This window comes from Mandrillus leucophaeus, unplaced genomic scaffold (genome assembly GCF_000951045.1).
Source record: "Mandrillus leucophaeus isolate KB7577 unplaced genomic scaffold, Mleu.le_1.0 Scaffold571, whole genome shotgun sequence".
NCBI classification, from domain to species: Eukaryota; Metazoa; Chordata; class Mammalia; order Primates; family Cercopithecidae; genus Mandrillus; species Mandrillus leucophaeus.
The window spans coordinates 1300992-1325775 of NW_012106153.1; the positions used below are offsets into that span (position 1 = coordinate 1300992).

The following is a 24784-nucleotide window of genomic DNA, read 5'->3' on the forward strand; positions in this document are numbered from 1 at the left end:
GTAATCCCAGCACTTTGGGAGGCCAAGGTGGACAGATCACGAGGTCAGGAGTGCAAGACCAGTCTGGCCAAGATGGTGAAACCACGTCTCTACTAAAAATACAAAAAATGAATCGGGTGTGGTGGTGTGCGCCTGTAATTCCAGCTACTCGAGAGGCTGAGGCAGGAGAATCGCGTGAACCCGGGGGGCGGAGGTTGCAGTGAGCCAAGATCGCGCCATTGCACTCCAGCCCGGGAGACAGTGCGAGACTCCGTCTCAAACAAACAAAAATTCCAGGAAAAAAGGGGTTAAAATCGGGGCAGGGACCAGGGTAGGATGGCTCCGCCCCATCTAAGTCTTAGCCCCACCCCCTGAAAGTCGCCCTGCCTCTCAGACTCCTCCCCTTTCTGAGAAGGTCACCTTGGGGGAAGCCAAATGGGCATGCGCCGCTACTGCGCTACTGCGCACGCTCGCTGTGACTGCTCGCTGTAACTTGCCCCGCCTTCCCTCCGCCCACTCGGGAAACCGGAAGCTGCCTCCCACTTGGTGGCTCCTACGCGGCTAGCGGGTCCTCAGTGGATGCAGGCTGGGCGCCGCGATGTTCGACGGGACATCGGCGGAGAGAGACCTCGGGGTTAAGGGGTGGGGCTGACGTCAAGAGCCAAGATGGCGGCGGTGGTCGCACTCTCCTTGAGGGGCCGGTTACCGGCCACAACCCTTGGCGGAGCCTGCCTGCAGGTGAGTCCTGGAGTCTCAGAGAGGGAAAAGGCAGGAAAGCCACGGAGACTGCCTGGAGCTGATAGGTCCGCGGAGAGACTAAGGAAGCATAGGGCAAGGCCTCAGGGAGAGGTAGGACCTGCTCCCACTGGCGCAGTGCTTTGGTTTGGCTTGGAGCATCCCTGTCAGTTATCTTTCTGCGCCTCGCCGCAGCTTGAGGTAGGGCAGGGGCAATTTTTTACAGCTAAGGTGGCGGGGGAGTTCAGAAAGGGGACTTGAATTACTCAAGGTCAGATGGCAAGCGAATGACTGCAGAAACCAGAATCCGAATCCAAACATTGGCGTTCCAGCCCTTTTTCTGCCACCAAACTACCGCCTCTGTAGAAAAGGGAGATCTGCGGAGTGTGACGGATGGGAATTGGGAAGCGAGGTCATTCGTCTAGGGTGCGAGGTTGAGGACCGGGATTGGTGAGGAAAGGACGTGTGAATTAGGGACAGGGCAGGGGAAGGGAGAGATGGAGGGAAATACATCCAGCCCCGTACCTCGAAGGATCCCGGCCGTGGGTGGCGGGGGTTGTAGGAAAGACTGGGTTCCTTAAAGCAATGTCACCACAGTTTCGCTAATATCCTCTCAGTGTTTCTGACTCTAAAGGGCATGTAATAATACGGGCCTCATAGAGTTGACATGGAATGACAGGTAGAGAGCTTGGCGCTGTTCTTGTTTATAACTATGCAATGTGCGGTGACAGATTTTCCCACGCCCCTTCTATGGCCAAGAAACGACACATTTCTGACCTGCCTTCTAAGTGGGAACATTTAGAAGGGGAAGGGAAATTGCTTTTGTATACATAAAGGACCAAGGATTTGCAAATCCTTTCTAAGTCTGTTCCTCTTCTGGGCTTCTCAACAACCCCTTTAAGGTGGGCAAGTAAGAATTCTTACCCTCCTTTTTGGAGCTTTGAAAACTTGAGGTCCCCAGAAAGAAAATATTTGGCTTGCTCAAAATACCACATTCCCAAGAACTGGCAGACCTGAGACAGTTTTTTAACATAGTACCGGAAAAACTCTTTAGCGTAGATCTTGGGACATGGTTGGTGTCCAAGAAATTTTAGTTCCTCTTCCTCTCTTGCACTTAAATGAGGACATCTTTCATCTTAAGTACCTGCCATGGCTGCATAACACAGTACGTATTGCCCATGTTCTAATCCTGGTTCTGTCCAGTATGCTGTGTGTGAACTTGCATCCACTCTGCATCAACCTTTCTGAAAAGGGGAGATAGAGGAAGAAGACAGCCTACCAGAGCCTCAGCTGACATCTTATGAGTATTAAATTGATGATTGATAATGAGCTTGTTTACCTGTTCTTTTTATAGTTGCTGAGCAAACAAATTGTGAGAGCCCCACTAATGAGACAGAGTTCTAAAGCTCAGGCCCCTCTTCTAGCAATGAATTGTAGAAACGGCTAGTTTCATAGGTCATTGTTGTAATTCCAGGCAAGGCCTTTGCAGGGCCTCCTGAGGGCGACAGAAAATAGAAGAGCCCCAAGGCCTCCACTTCCTTGTGGGAATGTACTTTTATACCCACAAAAGCCACCTCAAAAGAATTCAGTAATGAGCTTGGTGTGGGTAACATTCAAGTTCAGGTTCTGAATTATTTTTATGCATATAGTCTGACCGCTGAACCACAATGTTGCCTTTAAGTATTTAACTGTAATATATTAACTATTGTTTGTGTTGCCTTATTTCTTCATCTGGACTATGAACTCCTTTAGGGCGAGAACCAACCTCTTAAAAGTGTGCATCTTACCAGGTGCAGTGGCTCATGCCTGTAATCCCAACACTTTGAGAGGCCAAGGCAGGTGGATCACCTGAGGTCAGGATTTCGAGACCAGCCCAGCCAACATGGTGAAACCCTGTCTTTACTAAAAAAAAAAAAAAAATATATATATATATATATATATAGACACACACACACAAAAATTAGCTGGGCTTGGTGGTGGGCTCCTATAATCCCAGCTACACAGGAGGCTGAGGCAGGAGAATCGCTTGAACCTGGCAGGCGGAGGGATGCAGTGAGCCGAGATGGCACCATTGCACTCCACCCTGGGTGATAAGAGCGAAACTCAGTCTCAAAAAAAAAATTTTTTTAATGTGTATCTTGTTCCTTAGGCTGGCAGGACTAGGATACCTATCTACAAATCAGAAGGATACAAAGACTGATAAGGTTGCCAATCGTGTAGAGCAAAAATTATTTTCTGGGCTATGCTAGAAGCTTGACCCCCCCGGTTATCTTATGAGGCAGTTATTAATACTACCCACCCTTTACAAAGGAAGAAATAGAATCATAAAAGTTAATAATTTGCAGAAGAATACACAGCTAGTAAGTGATAGAGCTTGGATTTGAAGCATCACCGATCACACTTTTCAGCAAGCCTGCACCTTGTATTTTACTCAGGCTTATCTTCATACAGTCCTTTTTGCCTTCTTCCTCTCTATTTCCCACCTTCTTCTCTGGCCTCCAAATCTTTCTCCACTCCATCCAACTCCAAGGCTGCACCCTAAGGACACTTTACTAGAGAAACAACAACCAGCCTTCAGCACCATTCAGAATTCACCCTTCTCAGTTCAGTTGTTGCTTACCTTGCTTAAATTATAAACTATGAAGTTCATATTACCCAGGATTTCCTAGGAATGTACTTTCTGCCTTGAATACTCATTAGTCTTGTAGATTAACATAAAAATGCTTTCAAGGGGCCCTCTTTCATTAAGGATTTGTAGTATAAATTGCTCCAAAGGGGATAAAATCATATAGTCTCATTGTATGATTAGAGTAACAACTTCTCTTGTTCCTTGGATCTCATTGTGAAATGGAATTATCTTTTTGCACTGTTCCATTTTATGTTTGCATTTTCACTACTAGTTATAATGGCTAAAAGCTTCGGTTTTTGAATCAAGTGACCTGTGTTCCTATATGATCCTATCCTCATCTTTTAACTGGGAACAATATAACATTTTTCATAGAAATGTTATAAAGATTAGAGATTATTTGACACAGTGTGTGACATAAAGCTTCAATGAATGAAATGTGGCAAATTTTTAGATTTATGTATTCAGCGAATTTTTTGGTGGATCACAGATAACGTAATCCTGAGAATTAACTCTTTGTACAGACCTCAAGATGAGCAAAGCTCCATCACTTTCAGAACCATGACCACCTCTGCTGATTTTGATTTCAGAATCTTCTTTCATTCCGGTAAACCCCCTTTGCCCCACAAAATGTTGTATGAAATACTTTTTTTTTTTTTTTTTTTTTTTTGAGACAGAGTCACACTCGCCCTGTTGCCCAGGCTGGAGTGCAGTGGTGCGATCTTGGCTTACCATAACCTCCGCCTCCTGGATTCAAGCAATTCTCCTGCCTCGGCCTCCTGAGTAGCTGGGATTGTAGGTGCCCGCCACCACATCTGGCTAATTTTTTTGTATTTTTAGTAGAGATGGGGTTTCACCATGTTGGCCAGGCTGGTTGAACTGCTGACCTCAGGTAATCCACCCGCCTCAGCCTCCCAAAGTGCTGGGATTACAGGCATGAGCCACCACGCCTGGCCTATAAAATACATTTTTGACACAAAACAAATTTAAATTAGTTGTACTGGAAAAAAATGACATTTTGGGGCACCCCAAAACTGATGTTGGGATACATTGACTTAGATATTCAGTGTAGTACATCCTGGCATTGCTCTTATTTCATATCATTCATATGATAAGACTTCTTAAAAATTTAAATTAGCTCTAATACAAACTTAATCTCTTTTGGAAAGATAATACACGATCGATTATCTGTGTAGAGTGAACATGAAGCAGATATTTAAGTATTATAAAGAAATGTTGAAGGGAAAACATTGCAGGTAACCACAGTCATCCCACAGACCTTGTGGGACTGACACCCAGCTTGATAGAGCCTAATGCCTGTTGCCCACTGACAATACTAAATCAGGCTTTAGAACTAGGGGGTTGTGCCGGGTATGGTGGCTCACGCCTGTAATCCCAGCACTTTGGAAGGCTGAGGCAGTTGGATCACGACGTCAGGAGTTCAAGACCAACCTAGCTAAAATGGTGAAACCCCATCTCTACTAAAAATACAAAAAAATTAGCCCAGCATGGTGGCATGCGTCTATAATCCCAGCTACTCAGGAGGCTGAGGCAGGAGAATCGCTTGAACCCAGGAGGCAGAGGTTGCAGTGAGCTGAGATCTCGCCACTGCACTCCAGCCTGAGCGACAGAGTGAGACTCCGTCTCACGAAAAGAAAAAAAAGAACTGGGGGGTTATACTTCAGTCCCAGATTCTGTTTAAAGCCAGGTTAGGGGCTGGGCTGGTTGTTCGCGCCTGTAATCCCAACACTTTGGAACAATGAGGCAGCTGGATCACTTGAGGCCAGGAGTTCGAGACGAGCCTGGCCAAATGGCGAAACCTTGTCTCTACTAAAAATACAAAAATTAGCCAGACATGGTGGCACATGCCTGTAATCCCAACACTTTGGGAGGCTGAGGTGGGAGGATTGCTTAAGCCCAGGAGTTCCATACCGGCTTAGGCAACATGGCAAGACCCTGTCTCCACAAAAATTAGCTAGACATGATGGTGTGCACCTATGGTCCCAGCTACTTGGGAAGCTGAGTCAGGATGATCACCTGAGCCCAGGAGTTTAAGGCTGCAGTGAGCCATGATCTCCAGCTTGGGCAATAGAGCTAGACCATAAGTCTATAAAAATAAAAAATAAAGGCCTGGCACAGTGGCTCCCACCTGTAATCACAGCACTTTGGGAGACCAAAGCGGGCAGATCACCTGAGGTCAGGAGTTCAGGACCAGCCTGGCCAATATGGTGAAACCCTGTCTGTACTAAAAATATAAAAATTATCTGGGCGTGGTGGCAGGCACCTGTAGTCCCAGCTACTTAGGAGGCTGAGGCAGAAGAATTGCTTGAAGCCGGGAGGTGGAGGTTGCAGTGGGCCAAGATTGCGCCATTGCACTCCAGCCTGGGGGACAAGAGCGAGACCCCGTCTAAAATAAATAAATAAATATTTTTTTTTAATGAAAAATAAAATCCAAATTAGAAGGCAAAAACTTGAAGTAGCCCCATTTTTTAAAAGGCGTATTGTCCCATTTACCCTACTACCTGCCTCAGGCACAGCAGCCACCCACTCTGGAAAATAGTTTTGTCAGTTGCTTAAAAAAAACTAAACTTGTAGCTACCATACAGCCCAACAGTTACACACCTGGGTGTTTATCCTGAAAAATGAAGGCTTAACGTTCACGCAGAAATTTGTACACAAGTGTTCATTTCAGCTTTATTCATGTCACCAAAAATTAGAAACACCCCCAACGTCCCACCCCCAACCAACGTAGTTATATGGTTAAGCAAACTGTGGTACATTGTACCGTGGAGTGCTACTCAGCCATAACAAGAAAAAAGCTGAATCTCCGGAGAATTAGGCTGAATGAAAAAAGCCAATGCCAAAAGGCTACATACTAGATGATTATATTGATATAGCGTTCTTTAAATGACAGAATTTGAGAAGTAGAGAACAGATTAGTGTTTGCTAGGGCTTAAGGAGTACAGGGGAGGGAGGGTGGGAGGAAGTGGACAGGGCTATAAATGGGCAATGTTAGTGATCCTGTGTTTATGGGAATGTCCCGTATCTTGACTAGCATGGTCAGTATTCTGGTTGTGGTGATGTGCTGCAGTTTGCAAGATGTTCCTGTTGGGGAGACTGGATAAAGAATATGTGGGTCCTGGCATGGTAGCTCATGCCTGTATCCCAACTCTTCGGGAGAGCCAGGCAGAGGATCACTTGGGGCCAGGAGTTCAAGACCAGCCTAGGCAACATAGTGAGACCCCCATCTCTACAAAAATAAACATAAAAAAACTAACTGGGCATCGTGGTGCATGCCTGTAGTCCTAGCTACTGGGGAAGCTGAGATGGGAGGTTCGCATGAGTCCAGAAGGTTGAGGCTGCAGTGAGCTGTAATCATGCCACTGCACAATCAATAACAAAACCCTGTCTCTTTTTTTTGTTTTTTTTTTAGATGGAGTTTCGCTTTGTTACCCAGGGTGGTGTACAGTGGCGCAATCTTAGCTCACTGCAACCTTTACCTCCCAAGTTCAAGGGATTCTCCTGCCTCAGCCTCCCAAGTAGCTGGGATTACAGGCGCACACCACCACACCCGTCTGATTTGTTTTTGTATTTTTGGTAGGGATGGGGTTTTACCATTTTGGCTGGGCTGGTCTTGAATTCCTGACCTCAGGTGATTCCCCAACCTCAGCTTCCCAAAGTGCTGAGATTACAGGTGGGAAGAGCATGTGGAGTCTCAGTATTACTTTGTTTTGTTTTGTTTTGTTTTGTTTTGTTTTGAAACAGGGTCTCACTCTGTCGCCCAGGCTGGAGTGCAGTGGCACAATCTTGGCTCACTGCAACCTCCGCCTCCCGGGGTCAAGTGCCTCTGCCTCCCAAGTAGCTGGGATTACAGCCATGTGCCACCACAACGGGCTAATTTTTGTATCTTTAGTAGAGATGGATTTTCACCATGTTGGCCAGGCTGGTCTTGAACTTCTGACCTCAAGTGATTTGTCTGCCTTGGCCTCCCAAAGTGCTGGGATACAGGTGTGAGCCACTGCACCTGGCCTCAGTATTACTTTCTGTAAATGCATATGAATCTGTAATTATTAAAAAATAGAAAGGTTGGCCGAGCACGGTGGCTTACACCTGTAATCCCAGCACTTTGGGAGGCCAAGGCAGACGGATCACCTGAGGTTGGGAGTTTGAGACCACCCTGACCAACGTAGAGAAACCACGTCTCTACTAAAAATACAAATTAGCCGAGCCTGGTAGCGCATGCCTGTAATCCCAGCTACTCGGGAGACTGAGGCAAGAGAATCGCTTGAACCCAGGAGGGGGAGGTTGCGGTGAGCCAGGATCGCACCATTGCTCTCCAGCCTGGGCAACAAGAGTGAAACTCCATCTCAAAAATAAATAAATAAATAGGTTAATTTTTTAAAAAGCATTTAAATATGGATATATGCAGTAACATATATGACTCTCAGAAGCATTATGTTGAGTGAAAGAAGCTAGACACAAGACTACGTACCATATGATACCATTTATATGAATTCTGTAAAAGGCAGATTCGTGATGATAGCTGATCAGTTGCTAAGAGTAGGGAAAGGGGACTTATGTTTGCCACCAAGGGCACAAAAGACCTTTTTGGACGGAATTATTATGTTGTAATTGTGGTAGGATTACATTGCTTTGTCAAAACTCATCACATTATACCCTTAAAACTAGTGAATTTTATTATAATGAATTATACCTTATTAAATGTCAGAGAAAAAAGACCCAAAAAAATGGGACATTAAGCAAGCAAAGACCTTTAGGAATCTTTCCCCTTCTCACTTCCAAATACCACAAGGTGGCATTGGGTGTTCCTGTCAGTTTACAAAATGGGGTTCCTGGTGAAAAACATTTGTAGAAATGGCTTTCCTTTTGTTGATAATTTTAGCCAGCTTGGTGATAAGGTAAAACATTTTCATCTTAACTTTCATTTTCTTTGTATATTTTCTTTTCTACTGTTAGCTGATGTTTGTATTTTTAGCTATAGTTAATACGGGAACTTTAACAAGAAATAATGTTACTGGTGAGGGTCTTGACCATAGGTCATCCAGGTTCTTGGCATGTTGAACAAAGAATAGGACAAAACACACAAAGCAACAGAAGACAAAAGCATAGATGTATTGAAATGAAAGTACACTCCACAGAGTGGGAGTGGGATCCAGCAAGTGGCTCAAGAGCCCCAGCTGCACAGTCTCTGGGATTTAAGTACCCTGTAGGGGTTTCCTATTGGTTACACCCTATGCAAATGAAGACTTGGCCTGAGACGAATCAGAGGCTGTAGTGAAGGCTTCCTGTCTCCAAACAGTCTTCTCCTGCCTCAGTAATAAACACCACTGCATCTTTTTGTAATTAGTCAATTAACCTTCCGAGTTTTTACTTTTCTATATCAGTTTATTTTAAAACTTAGCAGGCCTGGAATATAGTCTTTTCTTTCTTTCTTTCTTTTTATTTCTTTTTTTTTATTTTTTATTTTTGAAAAAGAGTCTCACTCTGTTGCCCAGGCTAGAGTGCATTGGCATTATCATGGCTCTCTGCAGCCTCAGCCTCTCAGGCCCAAGCAGTCCTCCCACCTCTGCCTCCTGAGACACACACTACCACACCCAGCTAATTTTTATTTTTTGTAGAGATGGGATTTTGCCTGTTTCCCAGGCTGGTCTCAAACTCATGGGCTCAATCAGTTCTCTCACTTCTGCCTCCCAAAGTACTGAGATTGCAGGTATAAGCCACCACCCTCAGACCACACCCCACACTCTTTCCCCTCAATACTGGTTTGTCAAGCCACCACTTAGATGTCGCTTGAGGAAGCCTTCTCTGACTCTTACACTCATTGAAGTCTCTGCTGTATTCATCCAGAGCTCCCTGTACTTTCCCATCAGTGTTACTCTTTATATTCATTGTGAATGTTTAACTTAACTCTTGTTCACTACAAAGTAAGTTCTGTGAAGATGAAGGTTTTTGTGTATTTTATTAAGTGCTGTAACACTAGCCCCTAATACCATGTCTGATATATTAGCATATGATAGGTGCTTAATACTTGTTGGATATTGAATGACTGCCTTTTCCCAGAAGATTATATATCAGTAATGTGTGAGTTTATATCCAGCATTACATCTGTTGTGCCCGCAAAATGGAATTATCTTGCATTTCTAATTTTTTTTTCCTTTTTGTGAACTTTTAAAAATTTCAGGCCTCCCGAGGAGCCCAGACAGCTGCAGCCGCAGCTCCCCGTATCAAGAAATTTGCCATCTATCGATGGGACCCAGACAAGGCTGGAGACAAACCTCATATGCAGACTTACGAAATTGACCTTAATAAGTGAGTATCTCTGTGAAAGCCAGGTATTGAAGGAGAGTTCTTGATCGATTTAGGGACATGCTTTTCACACCCTTGGAAGGCTTAAAAATCCGAGATCATCCGGTGGCTCTGGAATCTGTTGTTTTTAAAACAAGAATGAGGTTGGACCGGGCACAGTGGCTCACACCTGTAAACCCAGCACTTTGGGAGGCTCAGGCTGGCAGATAATCTGAGGTTGGGAGTTCCAGACCAACCTGGCCAACATGGCAAAACCCCGTCTCTACTAAAAATACAAAAATTAGCTGGGTGTAGTGGCTCATGCCTGTAATCCCAGCCACTCAGGAGGCTGGGGCACAAGAATCACTTGAACCCAGGAGGCAGAAGTTGCAGCGAGCTGAGATCATGCCATTGCACTACAGCCTGGGCAACAGAGCGAGACTCTGTCTCCAAAAAAGAAAAAGAATGAGATTGGTACCTGATTCAGAAAAATAATACCAAAATAATTCCCAAATGAAAGTATGACAAATTTCTAGAAATACTGGTACAGTTAACTTTATGCATAGTATTTAAAGTCATTCAGCATATTACCATTTTTTTAATGCTGAATGTATTGATTATATCTTATACATCTGGACCTGTGTTTTCTGTAATAATAACAGAACTGCCAGAAACTTGCCTAGAATGGACAAGGTAGGGATGTGGTTAAAATGTTAAAAATTGGACTTGTGTGTTAATTTTCTATTTCTGTCAGAGCAAATTACCACAAACTTAGTGACTTAAAACAATCTAAATTTATTATCTTATAGTTCTGTAGGTCAAAAGACTGGTATAGTCTCATCAGACTATAATGAAGGTGTCAGCAGGCTGCGTTCCTTTCTGGAGCCTAGGGGAACATATTTTGTGTTCATTTGGGCTATTGGCGGAATGCAGTTCCTTGTGGTTGTGAGCCCGAGGTCCCTGTCATTCTGCTGACTGTAAGCTGAGGGCCGTTTCAAGCTTCTAGAGGCTGCCGCACTACTTGGCTCTTGGCCTCTGCTTCCATCGTCAGAAGCAGCAGTAGCAGGTTGAGTCCTTCTTCACATCACATCTCTCAAAACTACTCTTCTTCCAGCATCTTTCACTTTTAGGGAACTCCACAGTTAGCCAAAGAAAACAAAGAAGCTAGCAAGCTAGGCTCTAGCCTCCTGCTGCTCCAGTCCATGCCCCTGTACAACCAGAACTGTTCTCTGATCTATTTTATGTGTAAGTGAATAAGTGTTTTATTTGTTTCAAACAAAAGCTTCTGTGGCACCAAAAAAAAAGTTTGAAAACCACGAATACTCTTAATGCTTATTTTGACTTTCTGTGATGACACGTAAGTGCTATTAATGAGGTAGCATTAATTGATATATAACCTTCTTAAATAGACAAAATTTTCAAATACTCAGCAACCAAAAGTCCCCAGCAAAATTCAAAGGAATAGAAATTGCACAGACCACATTTTTGGACCAAAATACAGTAAAACTAAGAACTCATATTAAAAATATAAACAGGCCGGGCACGGTGGCTCACAACTATAATCCCAGCACTTTGGGAGGCCGAGGCAGGTGGATCGCTTGAGGTCAGGCATTCAAGACCAGCCTGGCCAACATGGTGAAACCCTGTCTCTACTAAAATATAAAAATAAGCTGGGTGTTGTGGCAGGTGCCTGCAATCCCAGCTATTTGGGAGGCTGAGGCACGAGAATCATTTGAACCTGGGAGGAGGAGGTAGTGAGCCGAGATCTCACCCGTGCACTCCAGCCTGGGTGACAGAGCAAGACTGTGTCTCAAAAAAAAAAAAAGCAAAAAAAAAAACTAATAAAACAAAAAACACTACTGCTTAGAAAATAAAAAGTACATTTCTAACTGCCTATTTGATCAGGAACACATAAAAAATATTACCAGATACCTAGAAAATAAAGACGTTGCAAATCACAACTTAGAGAATGTGGCTAAAACTGGAAGAGTTAAAGTCATAACTATCTTTTTGAGACAGGGTCTATCTGTCACCCAGGTTAGAGTGCAGTGGCATGCTCACGGTTCACTGCAACCTCAGCCTCCCAGGCTCAAGCAATCCACCTGCCTCACCCTCCTGAGCAACTGGGACTATAGGCACATGCCACCACACCCAGCTAAGTTTTGTATTTTTTGTAGAGATGGAGTTTCACTATGTTGCCCAGCCTGGTCTCAAACTCCTGGGCTCAAGCAGTCCACCCATTTCAGCTTCCCAAAGTCCTAGGATTACAGGCATGAGCCACAGCACCCGGCCCATAACTCTTATTTAATGATAAAAAATTTAAAGAATCTTTGGATTCATTTCCAATTTTGGCACAGTAGCTCTCATCAGACTAACCCTCCTACAAATAACAATTATCAACTCCGGACGAAATGTAAGAAACAACTGCCTGAACAGTGGAGAAGGACCAAGAGTGAGCAGACACTGGAGGGGAGTTGACACTTGGAAGAATGAAATGGCATTGGACAAATTACCATTTTATTGTTACATGATTTTGCTGAGGATAAGTCCAAGTTGGTATGGGAAGTAACGGGACTAACAGTTGGATGGAAAACCACAATCTGGCTGGGTGCGTTGGCTCACACCTGTAATCCCAGCGCTTTGGGAGGCCAAAGCAGGCCAACATGATGAAACCCCATCTCTACTAAAAATACAAAAATTAGCCAGACATGGTGGCACATGCCTCTAATCCCAGCCACTCTGGAGGCTAATGGGGGAGAATCACTTGAATGTGGGAGGTGGAGATTGCAGTGAGCCAAGATCACACCACTGCACTCCAGCCTGGGCAACAGAGTGAGACTCTGTCTCAAAAAAATAAACAATCTTAGCTTGAATAATGAGAAGACACATTTTTGGGGCTTCCACAACCACTAGGAAATGAGGGGGAAAGCCTGGAAAGAAGAGAACCACAGAGGAGGCACACTAAATGCTGTTCATGAACTCTGCCCAAATCTTGTGTTCAGCCATGTTAATTGCCTGTGTAAAATGTTAAAATCCACACTTTTCAGAAAAACATAGTACAATCCAGATTCTCTACAGCATATTAATTTTTCTTTTTTTTTTTTTATTTTTTTTGAGTCTGAGTTTCATTCTGTCGCCTGGGCTGGAGTACAGTGGTGCGATCTTGGCTCATTGCAACCTCTGTCTCCCGGGTTCAAGGGATTCCCTTGCCTCAGCCTCCTGAGTAGCTGGGACTATAGGCGCCCGCCACCACACCCGTCTAATTTTTGTGTTTTTAGTAGAGTTGGGGTTTCGCCACGTTGGCCAGGCTGGTCTTGATCTCCTGGCCTCAGGTGATCCACCCACCTCAGCCTCCCAAAGTGCTGGGATTACAGGCATGAGCCACTGAGCCCAGTGGAATTTAAAGAATTTTTTAATTTCCTCACATATAAAGGAAATTATATGCTCATAATGAAATAGGAAATTTCCATAGAGAAATAGAAACTATTGAAAAGCCAAATGGAAAATCTAGTACTGAAAAATGCAATGTGTGAAAAGGAAAATTCATCAGATGGCTTTAACAGCAGATTGGAAATGGCAATAAGAAGAATCAGCAAACTTAAAAATATTAATAGAAATTATCTAATTTTTTTGTTGTTTTTGGGGTTTTTTTTGTTTGTTTTTTGAGACGGAGTCTTGCTGTGTCACCCAGGCTTGAGTGCAGTGGCGCAGTCTTGGCTCATTGCAACCTCTGCCTTCCAGGCTCAAGCGATTCTCCCACCTCAGCCTCCTGAGTAGCTGGGATTACAGATGTGCACCACTACGCCCCAGCTAATTTGTTGTATTTTTAGTAGAGACAAGGTTTTGCCATGTTGGCCAGGCTGGTCTTGAACTCCTGACCTCAAGTGATTCTCCCGCCTCAGCCTCCCAAAGTGCTGGGATTCCAGATGTGAGCCACCACGCCTGGCCGAAATTATCTGTTCTTAAGAAAAAGAAAGATTTTTGAAAAGGGAAAGAGCTCCTGTGATCTATGGAACAGCATCAGAAGATTCTAGGGCAGGCATGGTGGTTCATGCCTATAATCCCAGCACTTTGGGAAGCTAAGGCAGAAGGATCACTTGAGGCCAAGAGTCCAAGACCAGCTTGGGCAACCTGTGAGACCTTGTCTCTACCAAAAATATTTTTTCTTTGAAAAATCAGCCAGGCATGGTGGCACATACCTGTAGTCCTAGCTGTTTGGGATGCTGAAGCGAGAAGATAGCTTGAGCTTAGAGGCTGCTATAAGCTATAATTGTGCCACTGCACTCCAACCTGGGCAACAGAGCAAGACCATGGATGGGTGAGTAGATGGATGGACCTAACACACATGTAATTGGACTTCCAGAAAAAATGGAGAGAAAGAAAAGGCAAAATAAATACCTGTTTGAAGAACTCATGGCCAGGAATTTCCTGAGCCCATGAAAGACATAATTTACATGTCCAGGAAGCTTAGTGAACCCCAACTAGGTAAATAAAAATAAAACTATGCCCTGCTCCATGATGTCAAGTTGCTGACAACCAAAATAGGAGAAAATCTTGAAAGCAGCTGGAGAAAAACAACACGTTACATACAAGGAAACCATATGAAAGATTGCTGACTTCTCATCAGAAACTGGAGGCCAAGAGACAGTGAAATAAATAGCGTCTTTAAAGTACTAAAAGAAAAACTGTCAGCTTGGAATTCCACATTCAGAAAAAAAGATTCTTCAGGATGATTATGAAATGAAAACATTTTCAGATAAACAGAAAGAAAAAGAATTCATGGCCAGAAGACCAGTACTACATGAAATGCTATAGGAAGTTAGTCAGGCTGAGGAAAAACAATACCAGGTGGAAACTTGGCTCTTAGAAAAGGAATGAAGAGCGCTGAACATGGATTTTTTCCTCTTAATTTTGTTGAAATTGATATGACTGTTTAAAGCAAAGTTAAGATATTCTATAATATATAACTCACATAGATGTAATGCATATGATAACTATAGTGTAGGGGCTGGGAGCAGCAGGTAAATAGACCTATAATAATGTAGCAGGATTCTTGCATTACATAAAGTGGCACAATAGTACTTCTAAACAGGTATAAAAAGTTAAAGATGTAAATTATGTAAGTTATAATTCTAGAGTAACTTTTTTTTTTTTCTTCTGAGACAGGACCTCACTCTGTCATCCAGGCTGGAATGCAGTAGCATGATCATAGCTCACTACACCCTCCCAGGCTCAACCAAGCAATCCTCCCTTCCTGAGACCTCCTAGGCTCAAGCAATCCTCCCACCTCAGCCTCCCATGTACCTGGGACTATAGGCATGTACCACTATGCCTGGCCAATTTTTTTTTTTTTTTTTTTTTGTAGAGACAGGGTCTCACTATGTTGCCCACGCTGGTCTCCTGGGCTCAAGCAGTCCTCCTGCGTCAGCCTCCCAAAGTGCTAGGATTATGGGTGTGAGCCACCATACCCAGCCAAGAGTGTTTTTTTAAATGCAAAGAGATATAGCTAAAAAGCCAATACATAAATTAAAATTGATTTCTAAAAATATTTACTTAGTCTAAAAATATTAGAATAAGAAGGGAAGAAGAGAACAGCAGCAAAATGATGGAACAAATAGTAAAATGATAGACCTAAATCCAGCCACGTCAATAACTATATTAAATGTAAAAACCATTAAATACTTCCAGTTAAAAAGCCAACAGTGTCATAATAGATTTTTTTTAAGAAAAGCAAAACTCAACTTACATGCTGTTTAAATGCAAGAAAAAGTGCAAAATAAATAAATAAATCAATACATTTGAAAATCAGTGTGATTCACCGTATTAACAGAATAAAGGGGAAAAACCCATTTGATTGCTTTAATATATGCAGAAAAGCGTTTGGCAAGATTCAACACTAATTCACAATTTTTAAAAATGATAATGGGTTAAATAATTTTCAGTATGTATATTTTAACAGAATAAATAAATAAAACTATAAGGAATTTGAATTAAAAGAAATAGTCCTAATTTTATTTAAATAATAATAACTGTGAATAGGAAAAGAAGGGAACTTCCTCAGCCAGAGGAAGACTGTGAAAACCACAGCTGATAGCATACTTTATTGTGAGATGTCGAACACTTTCCCCATAAGATCAGGAACGAGGAAGGTTGTCCACTCTGTTTTTGAGTTCAACATTGTACTGAAGGTTCTAGCCAGTCCATCAAAGGCAAGTAAAAGAAGTAGAAGGCATATATAAGCTTATAAAGGAAGAAATTAAACTAACTCTAGTCACAGGCAACATGATTGTTTATATAGAAAATTTCAGGGAGTCTACAAAACTAAAAGAGTAAGTAAATTTAGCAAGGCTGCAGGATATAAGGTCAATATGCAAAATACTATTTTTGTGTGTGTGTATTTCAGTGGCTACGAATAATTCTATTTTATATGCTAACATCAGCCATTCAAAATTTTCCTGGAGGCTTAGCCAGGGAAATTGGGCAAGAAGAAGAAAGAAAAGGAAATTGGAAAAGAAGAAGTAAACCCATCTCTCATAGATAACGTAATCTTGTAACACAAAACCTTGGGCAGGCGCAGTGGCTCGTGCTTGTAATCCCAGCATGTTGGAAGGCTGAAGCAGGAGAATTTTTTTTTTTTTTTTTTGAGAGTGTCTCACTCTGTCGCCCAGGCTGGGGTACAGTGGTGCGATCTTGGCTCACTGCAACCTCCGCCTCCTGGGTTCAAGCAGTTCTCCCGCCTCAGCCTCCCAAGTAGTTGGGACTACAGGCACATGCCACCACGCCCGGCTAATTTTTTGTATTTTTAGTAGAGATGGGGTTTCACCATGTTAGCCAGGATGGTCTCAATCTCCTGACCTGGTGATCCACCCGCCTCGGCCTCCCAAAGTGCTGGGATTACAGGCATGAGCCACCCGCCTGGCCAATTTGAAATTTTTATAAGATGCAAATATTAGCCTTTGTAATGTAAAAAAAAAACAAAGACTGGTTTTGTCATTTAAAATATGCTAGGACAAGAACAGGCAGATCATTAGAATAAAAATGTAGCAACAAAACAGTCTTAATTTTATCTGAGATCCCAGTATTAAATATGGGAGAAAGGTAGTACAAATAAGAAGCAAAAGAGGATTTAGTCGGTGATTTGGGACAACTGATAAAGTTTTTGCAGTTTTAGGGGAGTAACTTAAAATTTTTTTTAAGTAGAAGAAAATGTAAAGTATCAGACCTCAGGAAGGGCAGTGGTCTATTTAGGCTTAAAAGTGATAGATAATGTTGTAAAAGAAAAAATAGCCACCTTTATTAACGTAAACATTTAACTCATGTATGTTTAAAATTCCATTACCAAAATTAGGAGTCAAATAGCAAATTACTATTGACAGTGAGGGAGCAAGCAGAAATAGCAACAGATATAATATATGAGAGCCTCAGATCATGAAAAAGAATTCTTAAGACCCTGGTAAACAGAGGCAAAGAATGTGGACAGACTGAGTGTCTAGAATGAGTCCTCTGAAACAGAGCTTTGTGCAGGCAGGTGGTATCGTGTCTTTTATTCTCTGCTGCATCCCCAGCATCTAGAACAGAACCTGGCAGAGTAAATGTTCAATAAATAATTGTGAAATAAAGAAAAATTAGTAAATTTCTGACAAACATTCAACCTCTGTAGTATTCAGAAATCTCAATTTAAAACACTGAAAACAATAACACTTCGCCAGTATCAGAATAGCAAAGGTTTTTAAAGCTTCCAATTCCCAGTGTTAGCAGAGGTCCAGCAGAAAGGATGTCTGCATATTGCTGATACAAATACAGATAATGGGCTGGGTGCAGTGGCTCACACCTGTAATCCCAGCATTTGGGGAGGCTGAGGCAGGTGGATCACTTGAGGTCAGGAGTTTGAGATCAGCCTGGCCAACATGGGGAAACCCATCTCTACTAAAACTAGAAAAATTAGCCGGGTGTGGTGGCATGCACCTGTAATCCCAGCTACTCAGGAGGCTGAGGCAGGAGAATCGCTTGAGCCCAGAGGGTAGAGATTGCAGTGAGCCAAGATCGCACCATTGGTTCACACTCATAATCCCAACACTTTGAGAATCCAAGGCAGGAGGATCACTTGAGTCCAGGAGTTTGAGACCAGCCTGGGCAACATGGCGAAATCCCATCTCTACAAAAAAATACAAAAATTAAGCTGGGTGTGGTGTCGCACACATGTAGTCCCAGCTACTGGGGGACTGAGGTGGGAGGATCTCTTGAGCCCGGGATGCAGAGGTTACAGACAGAGCAAGATCCCGTCTCAAGAAAAAAAAAAAAAATGGAATACAGATAATGCTAAAAGAAATGGCATATTTTTAAATATATTTTTAATCTCATGCTAGATAATTACTGAGAGGAATGGGGGCAGGGGTGGCAACCAGAAAATAGATTTGTGGAGCACTTACTATGTGCCAGGTACTGTGAAAGCTACATATTTTTATGTAATTTTCACAATAATCCTGTGCCACAAATATTAACTCTACAGATAAACTGAGGTTCAGAGAGAGTAATTTCTGTAGAATCATAGTTTCTACATGATGATTATTATAGTTAAACTATGATTTATGTGTCAGATGCTGCTTTAAAGATCTCGTGTGTATTAACTCACCTCCAGAGACTCAGGTGCTGCTCTGTGCACTCAGTGGATGAAATGCCTCGGCAGAAACTAAATCATTTGCCTGTAGGCTGGCAAGTGGCTCAGCCAGAGTTCAGACCAGGCTCTTGGCTGCCAGGCCCGCACTCCAGGTCCCACGCCTGGGGATGCTGCGCCTAGTACCATGCCACTGTCCTTCTGTGTTCTAGGAGGCTCACAGTGATTTGATTAGGGGACCGTGAGTGATTGGGTGTCTTTTATTCTCTGTACTATGTCTTCTGTTACGGTTATGTATTATTAATTACTATTTAAAACTATTGTCTAAATCCTAAAAATCAAACTAAAATTTGAAATAAATTATTTGGAAAAACTTTGCAGGGAGCTTCAGAAGTAAAAAACAAAAACTTGGCCGCTGTATGGAAGTTGTTTCATACTTGTCTACTTCTACTTTAGCTTTCCATTTCCTAGAAATATGTTTGCACTGTGATTTTCAAAATAGAACTGTGCAGTACTTAAAATGTGTAAGAATCTGCAAAAACTACAGAACAAATTCTGAAGGTGACCTGAGAAGGCCAGATGGATAAGCGAATGCATCCAGGTGTCTCTGATTGTATTATGATAAAGTGTAGGGAGGTTGAACTTTACATAAATACCACTGGATATTTTTCTTTGTTAGATGTGGCCCCATGGTATTGGATGCTTTAATCAAGATTAAGAATGAAATTGACTCTACTTTGACCTTCCGAAGATCATGCAGAGAAGGTGAGCATTTCATTCCTGTTAGGCTCCAGATACTTGTGGTCTTCCAAAGAGGCTTGAGCTGGCCAAAACTGATAGAGACATCTGGAAAACAGCTGCAGCTCTCTGCTGGGGGAACTTGCTGTGTGACCTAGTTCCTTTTCTTGGGTAAATGCATCCAAAATTCTAACCATGGTGCAAGTTCTGGTTTCTGAGTTTACTTTCCTTTAGGAGCATTCTATCCTGTGGTTACTGCACCTGGCGGACCCTATGAGCTGCTGCACGCCTCAAGGCCTAGCTGGGACCTGCTGGCTGGCACCCTCCATGCTGCTGAGCTCTTTTATTAAGGGAGCAGTGGAGAGCTTCTGTCTGGCACTTATGCTTGTCCAGCAGGGAAGATGTGCGTGTCTCCCTCAGCTGCCAGCATGACGTGTACTCGGTAGCTGTGTTCCGGATTGGTTGGCCCAGTGTCTCCCTCAGCGTGTGGTTACTTGTGCTGCTGGCACCACGTGAGCCCATTTGAGGCAGTGTGCAGACCAACATTTTCTACATCAATAGCAATGTATTTATTTTCTGTATCAGAAAAATATAATTATTGCTGGGTGCGATGGCTCACACCTGTAATCCCAGCACTTTGGGAGGCCAAGGCGGGTGGATCACCTGAGGTCAGGAGTTCGAGACCAACCTGGCCAACATGGTAAAACCTTGTCTTTACTAAAAATACAAAAATTAGCCGGGCATGATAGCGGGCCCCTGTAATCCCGGCTATTGGGGAGGCTGAGGCAGGAGAATCACTTGAACCCGCGAGCTGGAGTTTTCTGTGAGCCAAGATCATGCCACTGCACTCCAGCCTGGGCAATAGAGAGAGACTATCTCAAAAAAAAAGAAAAATATAATTACTAATAATGGTATAATAGGGATATAAGTGGTTTTTTAATGTGAATTTAAGCAAACAAGTTAAAGAAAACTCAAGAGATACTTTAAAGAAAGTTGATTCAGGTGGTTCTCAGATATGGCGAAAATTTCACGGGGTGCCGTGAAGGCCGACTGGCCTGATGGCCATGGAGCCAGACTGTGTGCCCGGCCCTGTTCTGTGCACTGGACATGAGGTAGATGAGTGCGCTTATTATCGACCTTCAATTTAAAGGAGAGGCCCAGAGAGGGTAACGGACTTCCTCAAGGACACAGAGAGAGTGACTTGAGAGCCAGGAGTCAGTCAAAGCTGTCAGACTCCAGACTCCAGATCTGCTCTCTCAGGCACTGACTTGGCTTGGAACACCTGGGATAAAACAAAAGCAGAGAGTAACTTGGTTTTGTGAGGACACTGAGCTTTTTTCTAAGAGAACCCTAAAAAAAAAAAAAAAAAAAGGAAAAGCCAGTATAGATAATAGCTCATCGCTTTTTATCTGTTCGACTGTACATTTCAAGCATTTCAAGTCTTTTAAGACATCTGTTTTTGATTCAGCTAATCTTATTTAAATCTAATTTTTGCAAATGCTGATGGATATGATGATAGTTCAGCTGAGTCCTGCTGTTCAGGGAACATTCTGCAGCAGTTAAACAGCAGCCTTCCCCATGTAAGTCCTGACACCACAGGAAAGGTAGATGCTTTTCAGTAACTTTTCCCTGTAGGTCTCTTTCAGAGCCAAGAACATAAGGTATGACCCATCTGGACTAAAAGAAAAATGAGGCAGAATTGTATCAATTGCTACTCCTTTTTATGCCCATCTTGTTTTCTTTTTTTTTTTTTTTTTTAATTCCCATCTTGAAAGAGAATTCCCAGAGAGCCTTTTTGAGAGAAAGGTCATTGGATTTATTTTTTTAATTTTTATGCCATTTCTTGTAAAAGCAAACTGCTCTAGTTGGATGCCAGGTGTACATAAATGTATTGATAATATCCAGTCTCTTGCTTAAGACACATCTTTGTGTTCTCTTAAACTCTTACTAAGATTTACATGAGAGAGAGAGAGTCTTACTGTCTTTTCTAGTCTTATGAAAGTGATAACTGACTGGGCACAGTGGCTCACGCCTATGATCCCAGTACTTTGGAAGGTCTAGTGGTAGGCCAGCTTGAGGCTGGGAGTTTGAGACCAGCTTGGGAAACATAGACTCCCTTTCCATTTAAAAAAAAAAAAGGTGAGGCCAAGCGTGGCGGCTCATGCCTGTAATCCCAGCACTTTGGGAGGCTGAGGCAGGCAGATCACAACGTCAGGAGTTTGAGACCAGCCTGACCAACATGTTAAAACCCCGTCTCTACTAAAAATATAGTAATTAGCCGAGTGTGGTGGCACGCGCCTGTAATCCCAGCTACTCAGGAGGCTGAGGCAGGAGAATCACTTGAACCTGGGAGGCAGAGCTTGCAGTAAGCTGAGATCGCGCCACTGTACTCCAGTCTGGGCGAAAGAGCGAGATTCCGTCTCAAAAGAAAAAAGAAAATGGTGATAACCAGTGCAACTTTCTCAAGCAATCAGGTTTCTCAGACCTAATGATCTTCAAAAAACAGCTTCAGAGGACTGGCACTAGAGGTTTAGAGTACATAATCATTTTTAAACTCTGAAATGCTCAGGAAATTTGCATATACAGGAAGTAGGTCCAGGCTAAGAAAATTCTCATGTCAGGGTCCTGAGTCAGCATGTTTTTTGTTTAGTTTGCTTTGCTTTGCCTCAGTTTCACATTAGTTGATTCTTCTCCTCTTTGGAAAGTCCATGCTGAGTCAGTTTTTGTGGGTTTCATAACCCCACGGTACTATGCTGCTTATTTTAAGTAGAAAAGCCTTACGTCTGTTGAGTGTGGTAGCTCAGGCCTGTAATCCCAACACAGTGGGAGGCAAAGGCAGAAGGATTACTTGAGGCTGTGAGTTAGAGACCAGCCTGGGCAATAAAGTGAACCCCCGCTCTACAAAAAAAAATTTCTTTATTTTTTTTTTGAGATGGAGTCTTGCTCTGTCACCCAGGCTGGAGTGCAGTGGCGCGATCTTGGCTCACTGCAACCTTCGCCTCCCCAGTTCAAGTGATTTTCCCGCCTCACCCTCCCGAGTAGCTGGGATTACAGGCGCCTGCCACGACTTATATTTTTAGTAGAGACAGGATTTTACCATGTTGGCCAAGCTGGTCTCGAACTCCTGACCTCAAGTTGTCTGCCCACCTCAGCCTCCCAAAGTACGGGGATTCCAGGTGTGAGCCACTTCACCCAACCTACAAAAAATTTTTTTGAATTTGTCGGGCATGGCGGCACGTGCCTGTAGTCCCAGCTACTCAGGAGGCTGTGGTAGAGGTTCGCTTGAGTCCAGAAGTTTGAGGCTAAAGTGAACTACAGTGAGCTATGACTCCCCCACTGCACTTCAGCCTGGGTGATAGAGCAAGACTTAGCCAAGAAAAAAAAAGAAGAGTTATCTCTTGATAATCTGTATCCAGGTCACCTCAGCCTTAAGATGACCAAGACAGTGTTGATTTACTTTACTTTTGGGTGTTGTATCTGTTAGATTTGTGTTCAAATAACAGTGGCTTTAAAAAACATAGGCTTACAGGCGTGAGTCACCACGCCCACCGCTAGTCGGGAGGCTGAGACAGGAGAATCACTTGAACCGGGGAGGCGGAGGTTGTGGTGAGCCAAGATCGCGCCATTGCACTCCAGCCTGGACAACAAGAGCAAAACTCTGTCTCAAAAAAAAAAAAAAAAACATTGACGGGTGCGCAGTGGCCCACACCTGTAATCCCAGTGCTTTGGGAGGCCAAGGCAGGCAGATTGCTTGAGCCCAGCAGTTCAAGCCCAGCCTGGGCAACATAACAAAACCCTGTCTCTACAAGCCCCATCAGTACAAAAATTACAGAAAATTAGCTGGGTGTGGTGGGCTGCTTCTGTAGTCCCAGCTAGTTGGGAGGCTGAGGTGGGAGAATCACTTGAACTCAGGGGTTGAGGGCTGCAGTGAGCTATGATTGCACCACTGCACTCCAGCCTGGTGACAGAGTGAGACCGTTTCTTTAAAAAAAAAACAAAAAAACACACACACACAGGCTGATTTTTCTCTCAAAACACTTGACACATAGAGCTAGAACTGCTGTGGAAACTCCATGGCGCCAGTAGTGCCCAAGCCCCTGGCCTCCTCCAGTGCCATCCTTGGCATGTGGCTTCTAACCTCAAGGTTGCCACATGGTCATGGAGTGGTTTTTGGAACTCAAGCCATTAGAACCACATTCGAGGCAGGAAGAAGGAAGGAAGGGAGAAAAGGCCACAGGCACCTCTGTCAGAGGCATGTTCCATGTCAGTGCTGCCCCTGATGGCAGAGCAAGGAGGACCCAGAAGAAAGGATTTGGGGCAGGACTGATTCCAGATATGGGTGAGGATGTGTTAAATGTGTGTCTCTTTCAGGCATCTGTGGCTCTTGTGCAATGAACATCAATGGAGGCAACACTCTAGCTTGCACCCGAAGGATTGACACCAACCTCAATAAGGTCTCAAAAATCTACCCTCTTCCGCATATGTATGTGATAAAGGACCTTGTTCCCGTGAGTTTCTGCATCTCTCTGGTTTTGTTTTTGTTTTTGCTTGCATGGGGGGTGGTGCTATGTGCATTATGCTATTAGTTTTTTAGGGCAGGATTTGAGTATTTAAGGCTCCTCTTCTAGTCAGATAGTAAATAGATGGGACTATTTCCTATGTTATGGCAAGAGGAGGACCACAGTGTCACTGAGAGGTTAGGAAAATCCCCAGATCTGAGACAGTGTGACCAGAGTTTAATTAAAGAATTTGAATGGCAGAAGATAAATGCCTAGAAAATCCTCCAGCAGCTCATTTGGTGAGGTTTGTTTGAGAATAACAGGGCACAGAATTTTAGAGTTGGAACATTCCCAGAAATGAATAATTTGGCCATAACTACAAAGAAATCATGTGGAAAATACCTGTTGGGAAAGCAACAGCTGTTTATGAGTTCTACTTTAATTTCTGCCTCCCTGTATTTGACCACCTTTGCTGACGTCGTGTTTTCAAAGGCAGAAAGGACTGTGGGATTGGCAGGTTTCCCAGGTAGGTTAGGGAGACGTTTCCTAACCATGCTTAACATTGTGACCATTTCTCCTTTTGTAATCTTTGCATATATTCGTGACAAAGGAAGAGAGTCTGGCTTCTGCCTGGCATAGAGTAGACGACTAGTCAAGTGTCCAAGAAATGGGGTAAATAAAGCTGAGGTGATGATGGAATCTGATCCTTTTCTTCTTCTTCCTCTTAACCACAGGATTTGAGCAACTTCTATGCTCAGTACAAATCTATTGAGCCTTATTTGAAGAAGAAGGATGAATCTCAGGAAGGCAAGCAGCAGTATCTGCAGTCCATAGAAGAGCGTGAGAAACTGGTCATTAGTCCCTATTTATTGTTTTGGTCTGAAAAATTTATTGCAAAGATGTTTGCCAGGAGTGTGACTTGTCAGGGAACATGAGCTGATGCAAGCCATTTAGTGTATCCTGGAAAGGAACTGGCACAAGGGTGGGGCAGTCATCCTCTTAGGGCCGGGTGAGTAGTGTGAACCCATGATGGCCCAGAGTGGACCAAGGAGCTAGAGCCCCTGTGCCACACTGCAGGGGCGGGTGGTTGCTGTGTTGCAGTCCATCTTTTTCAAAATAAACCAGTATGTAAATTGCCTGGGCTTTAAAAGGTGACCGGTAAGTCAGAACTGTTCCGTCACTGGGGGCAAAATGAAACACATATGCTGGCCAGTTGTAACTACCACCATCCTGCTTTACAAATGGGAGTGAAATGTTAATGGCAAAACAGAGTATCGATGTTTATAC

At 43.3% G+C, this 24784-nt stretch overlaps 1 protein-coding gene across 1 annotated transcript in view; it reads left to right on the forward strand.

Moving 5' to 3' along the window:
• Window positions 1-479: 479 nt before the first annotated feature.
• Window positions 480-24784, forward strand: part of SDHB (succinate dehydrogenase complex, subunit B, iron sulfur (Ip)) — a 32827-nt gene continuing 8522 nt past the window's right edge. The window contains exons 1-5 of the mRNA XM_011998469.1: window positions 480-717; window positions 9543-9670; window positions 18940-19025; window positions 23370-23506; window positions 24232-24348. Of these exons, the coding sequence (XP_011853859.1) occupies window positions 646-717; window positions 9543-9670; window positions 18940-19025; window positions 23370-23506; window positions 24232-24348 (540 nt within the window). The 5' untranslated portion in view covers window positions 480-645. The remainder of the gene's footprint in view (window positions 718-9542; window positions 9671-18939; window positions 19026-23369; window positions 23507-24231; window positions 24349-24784) is intronic.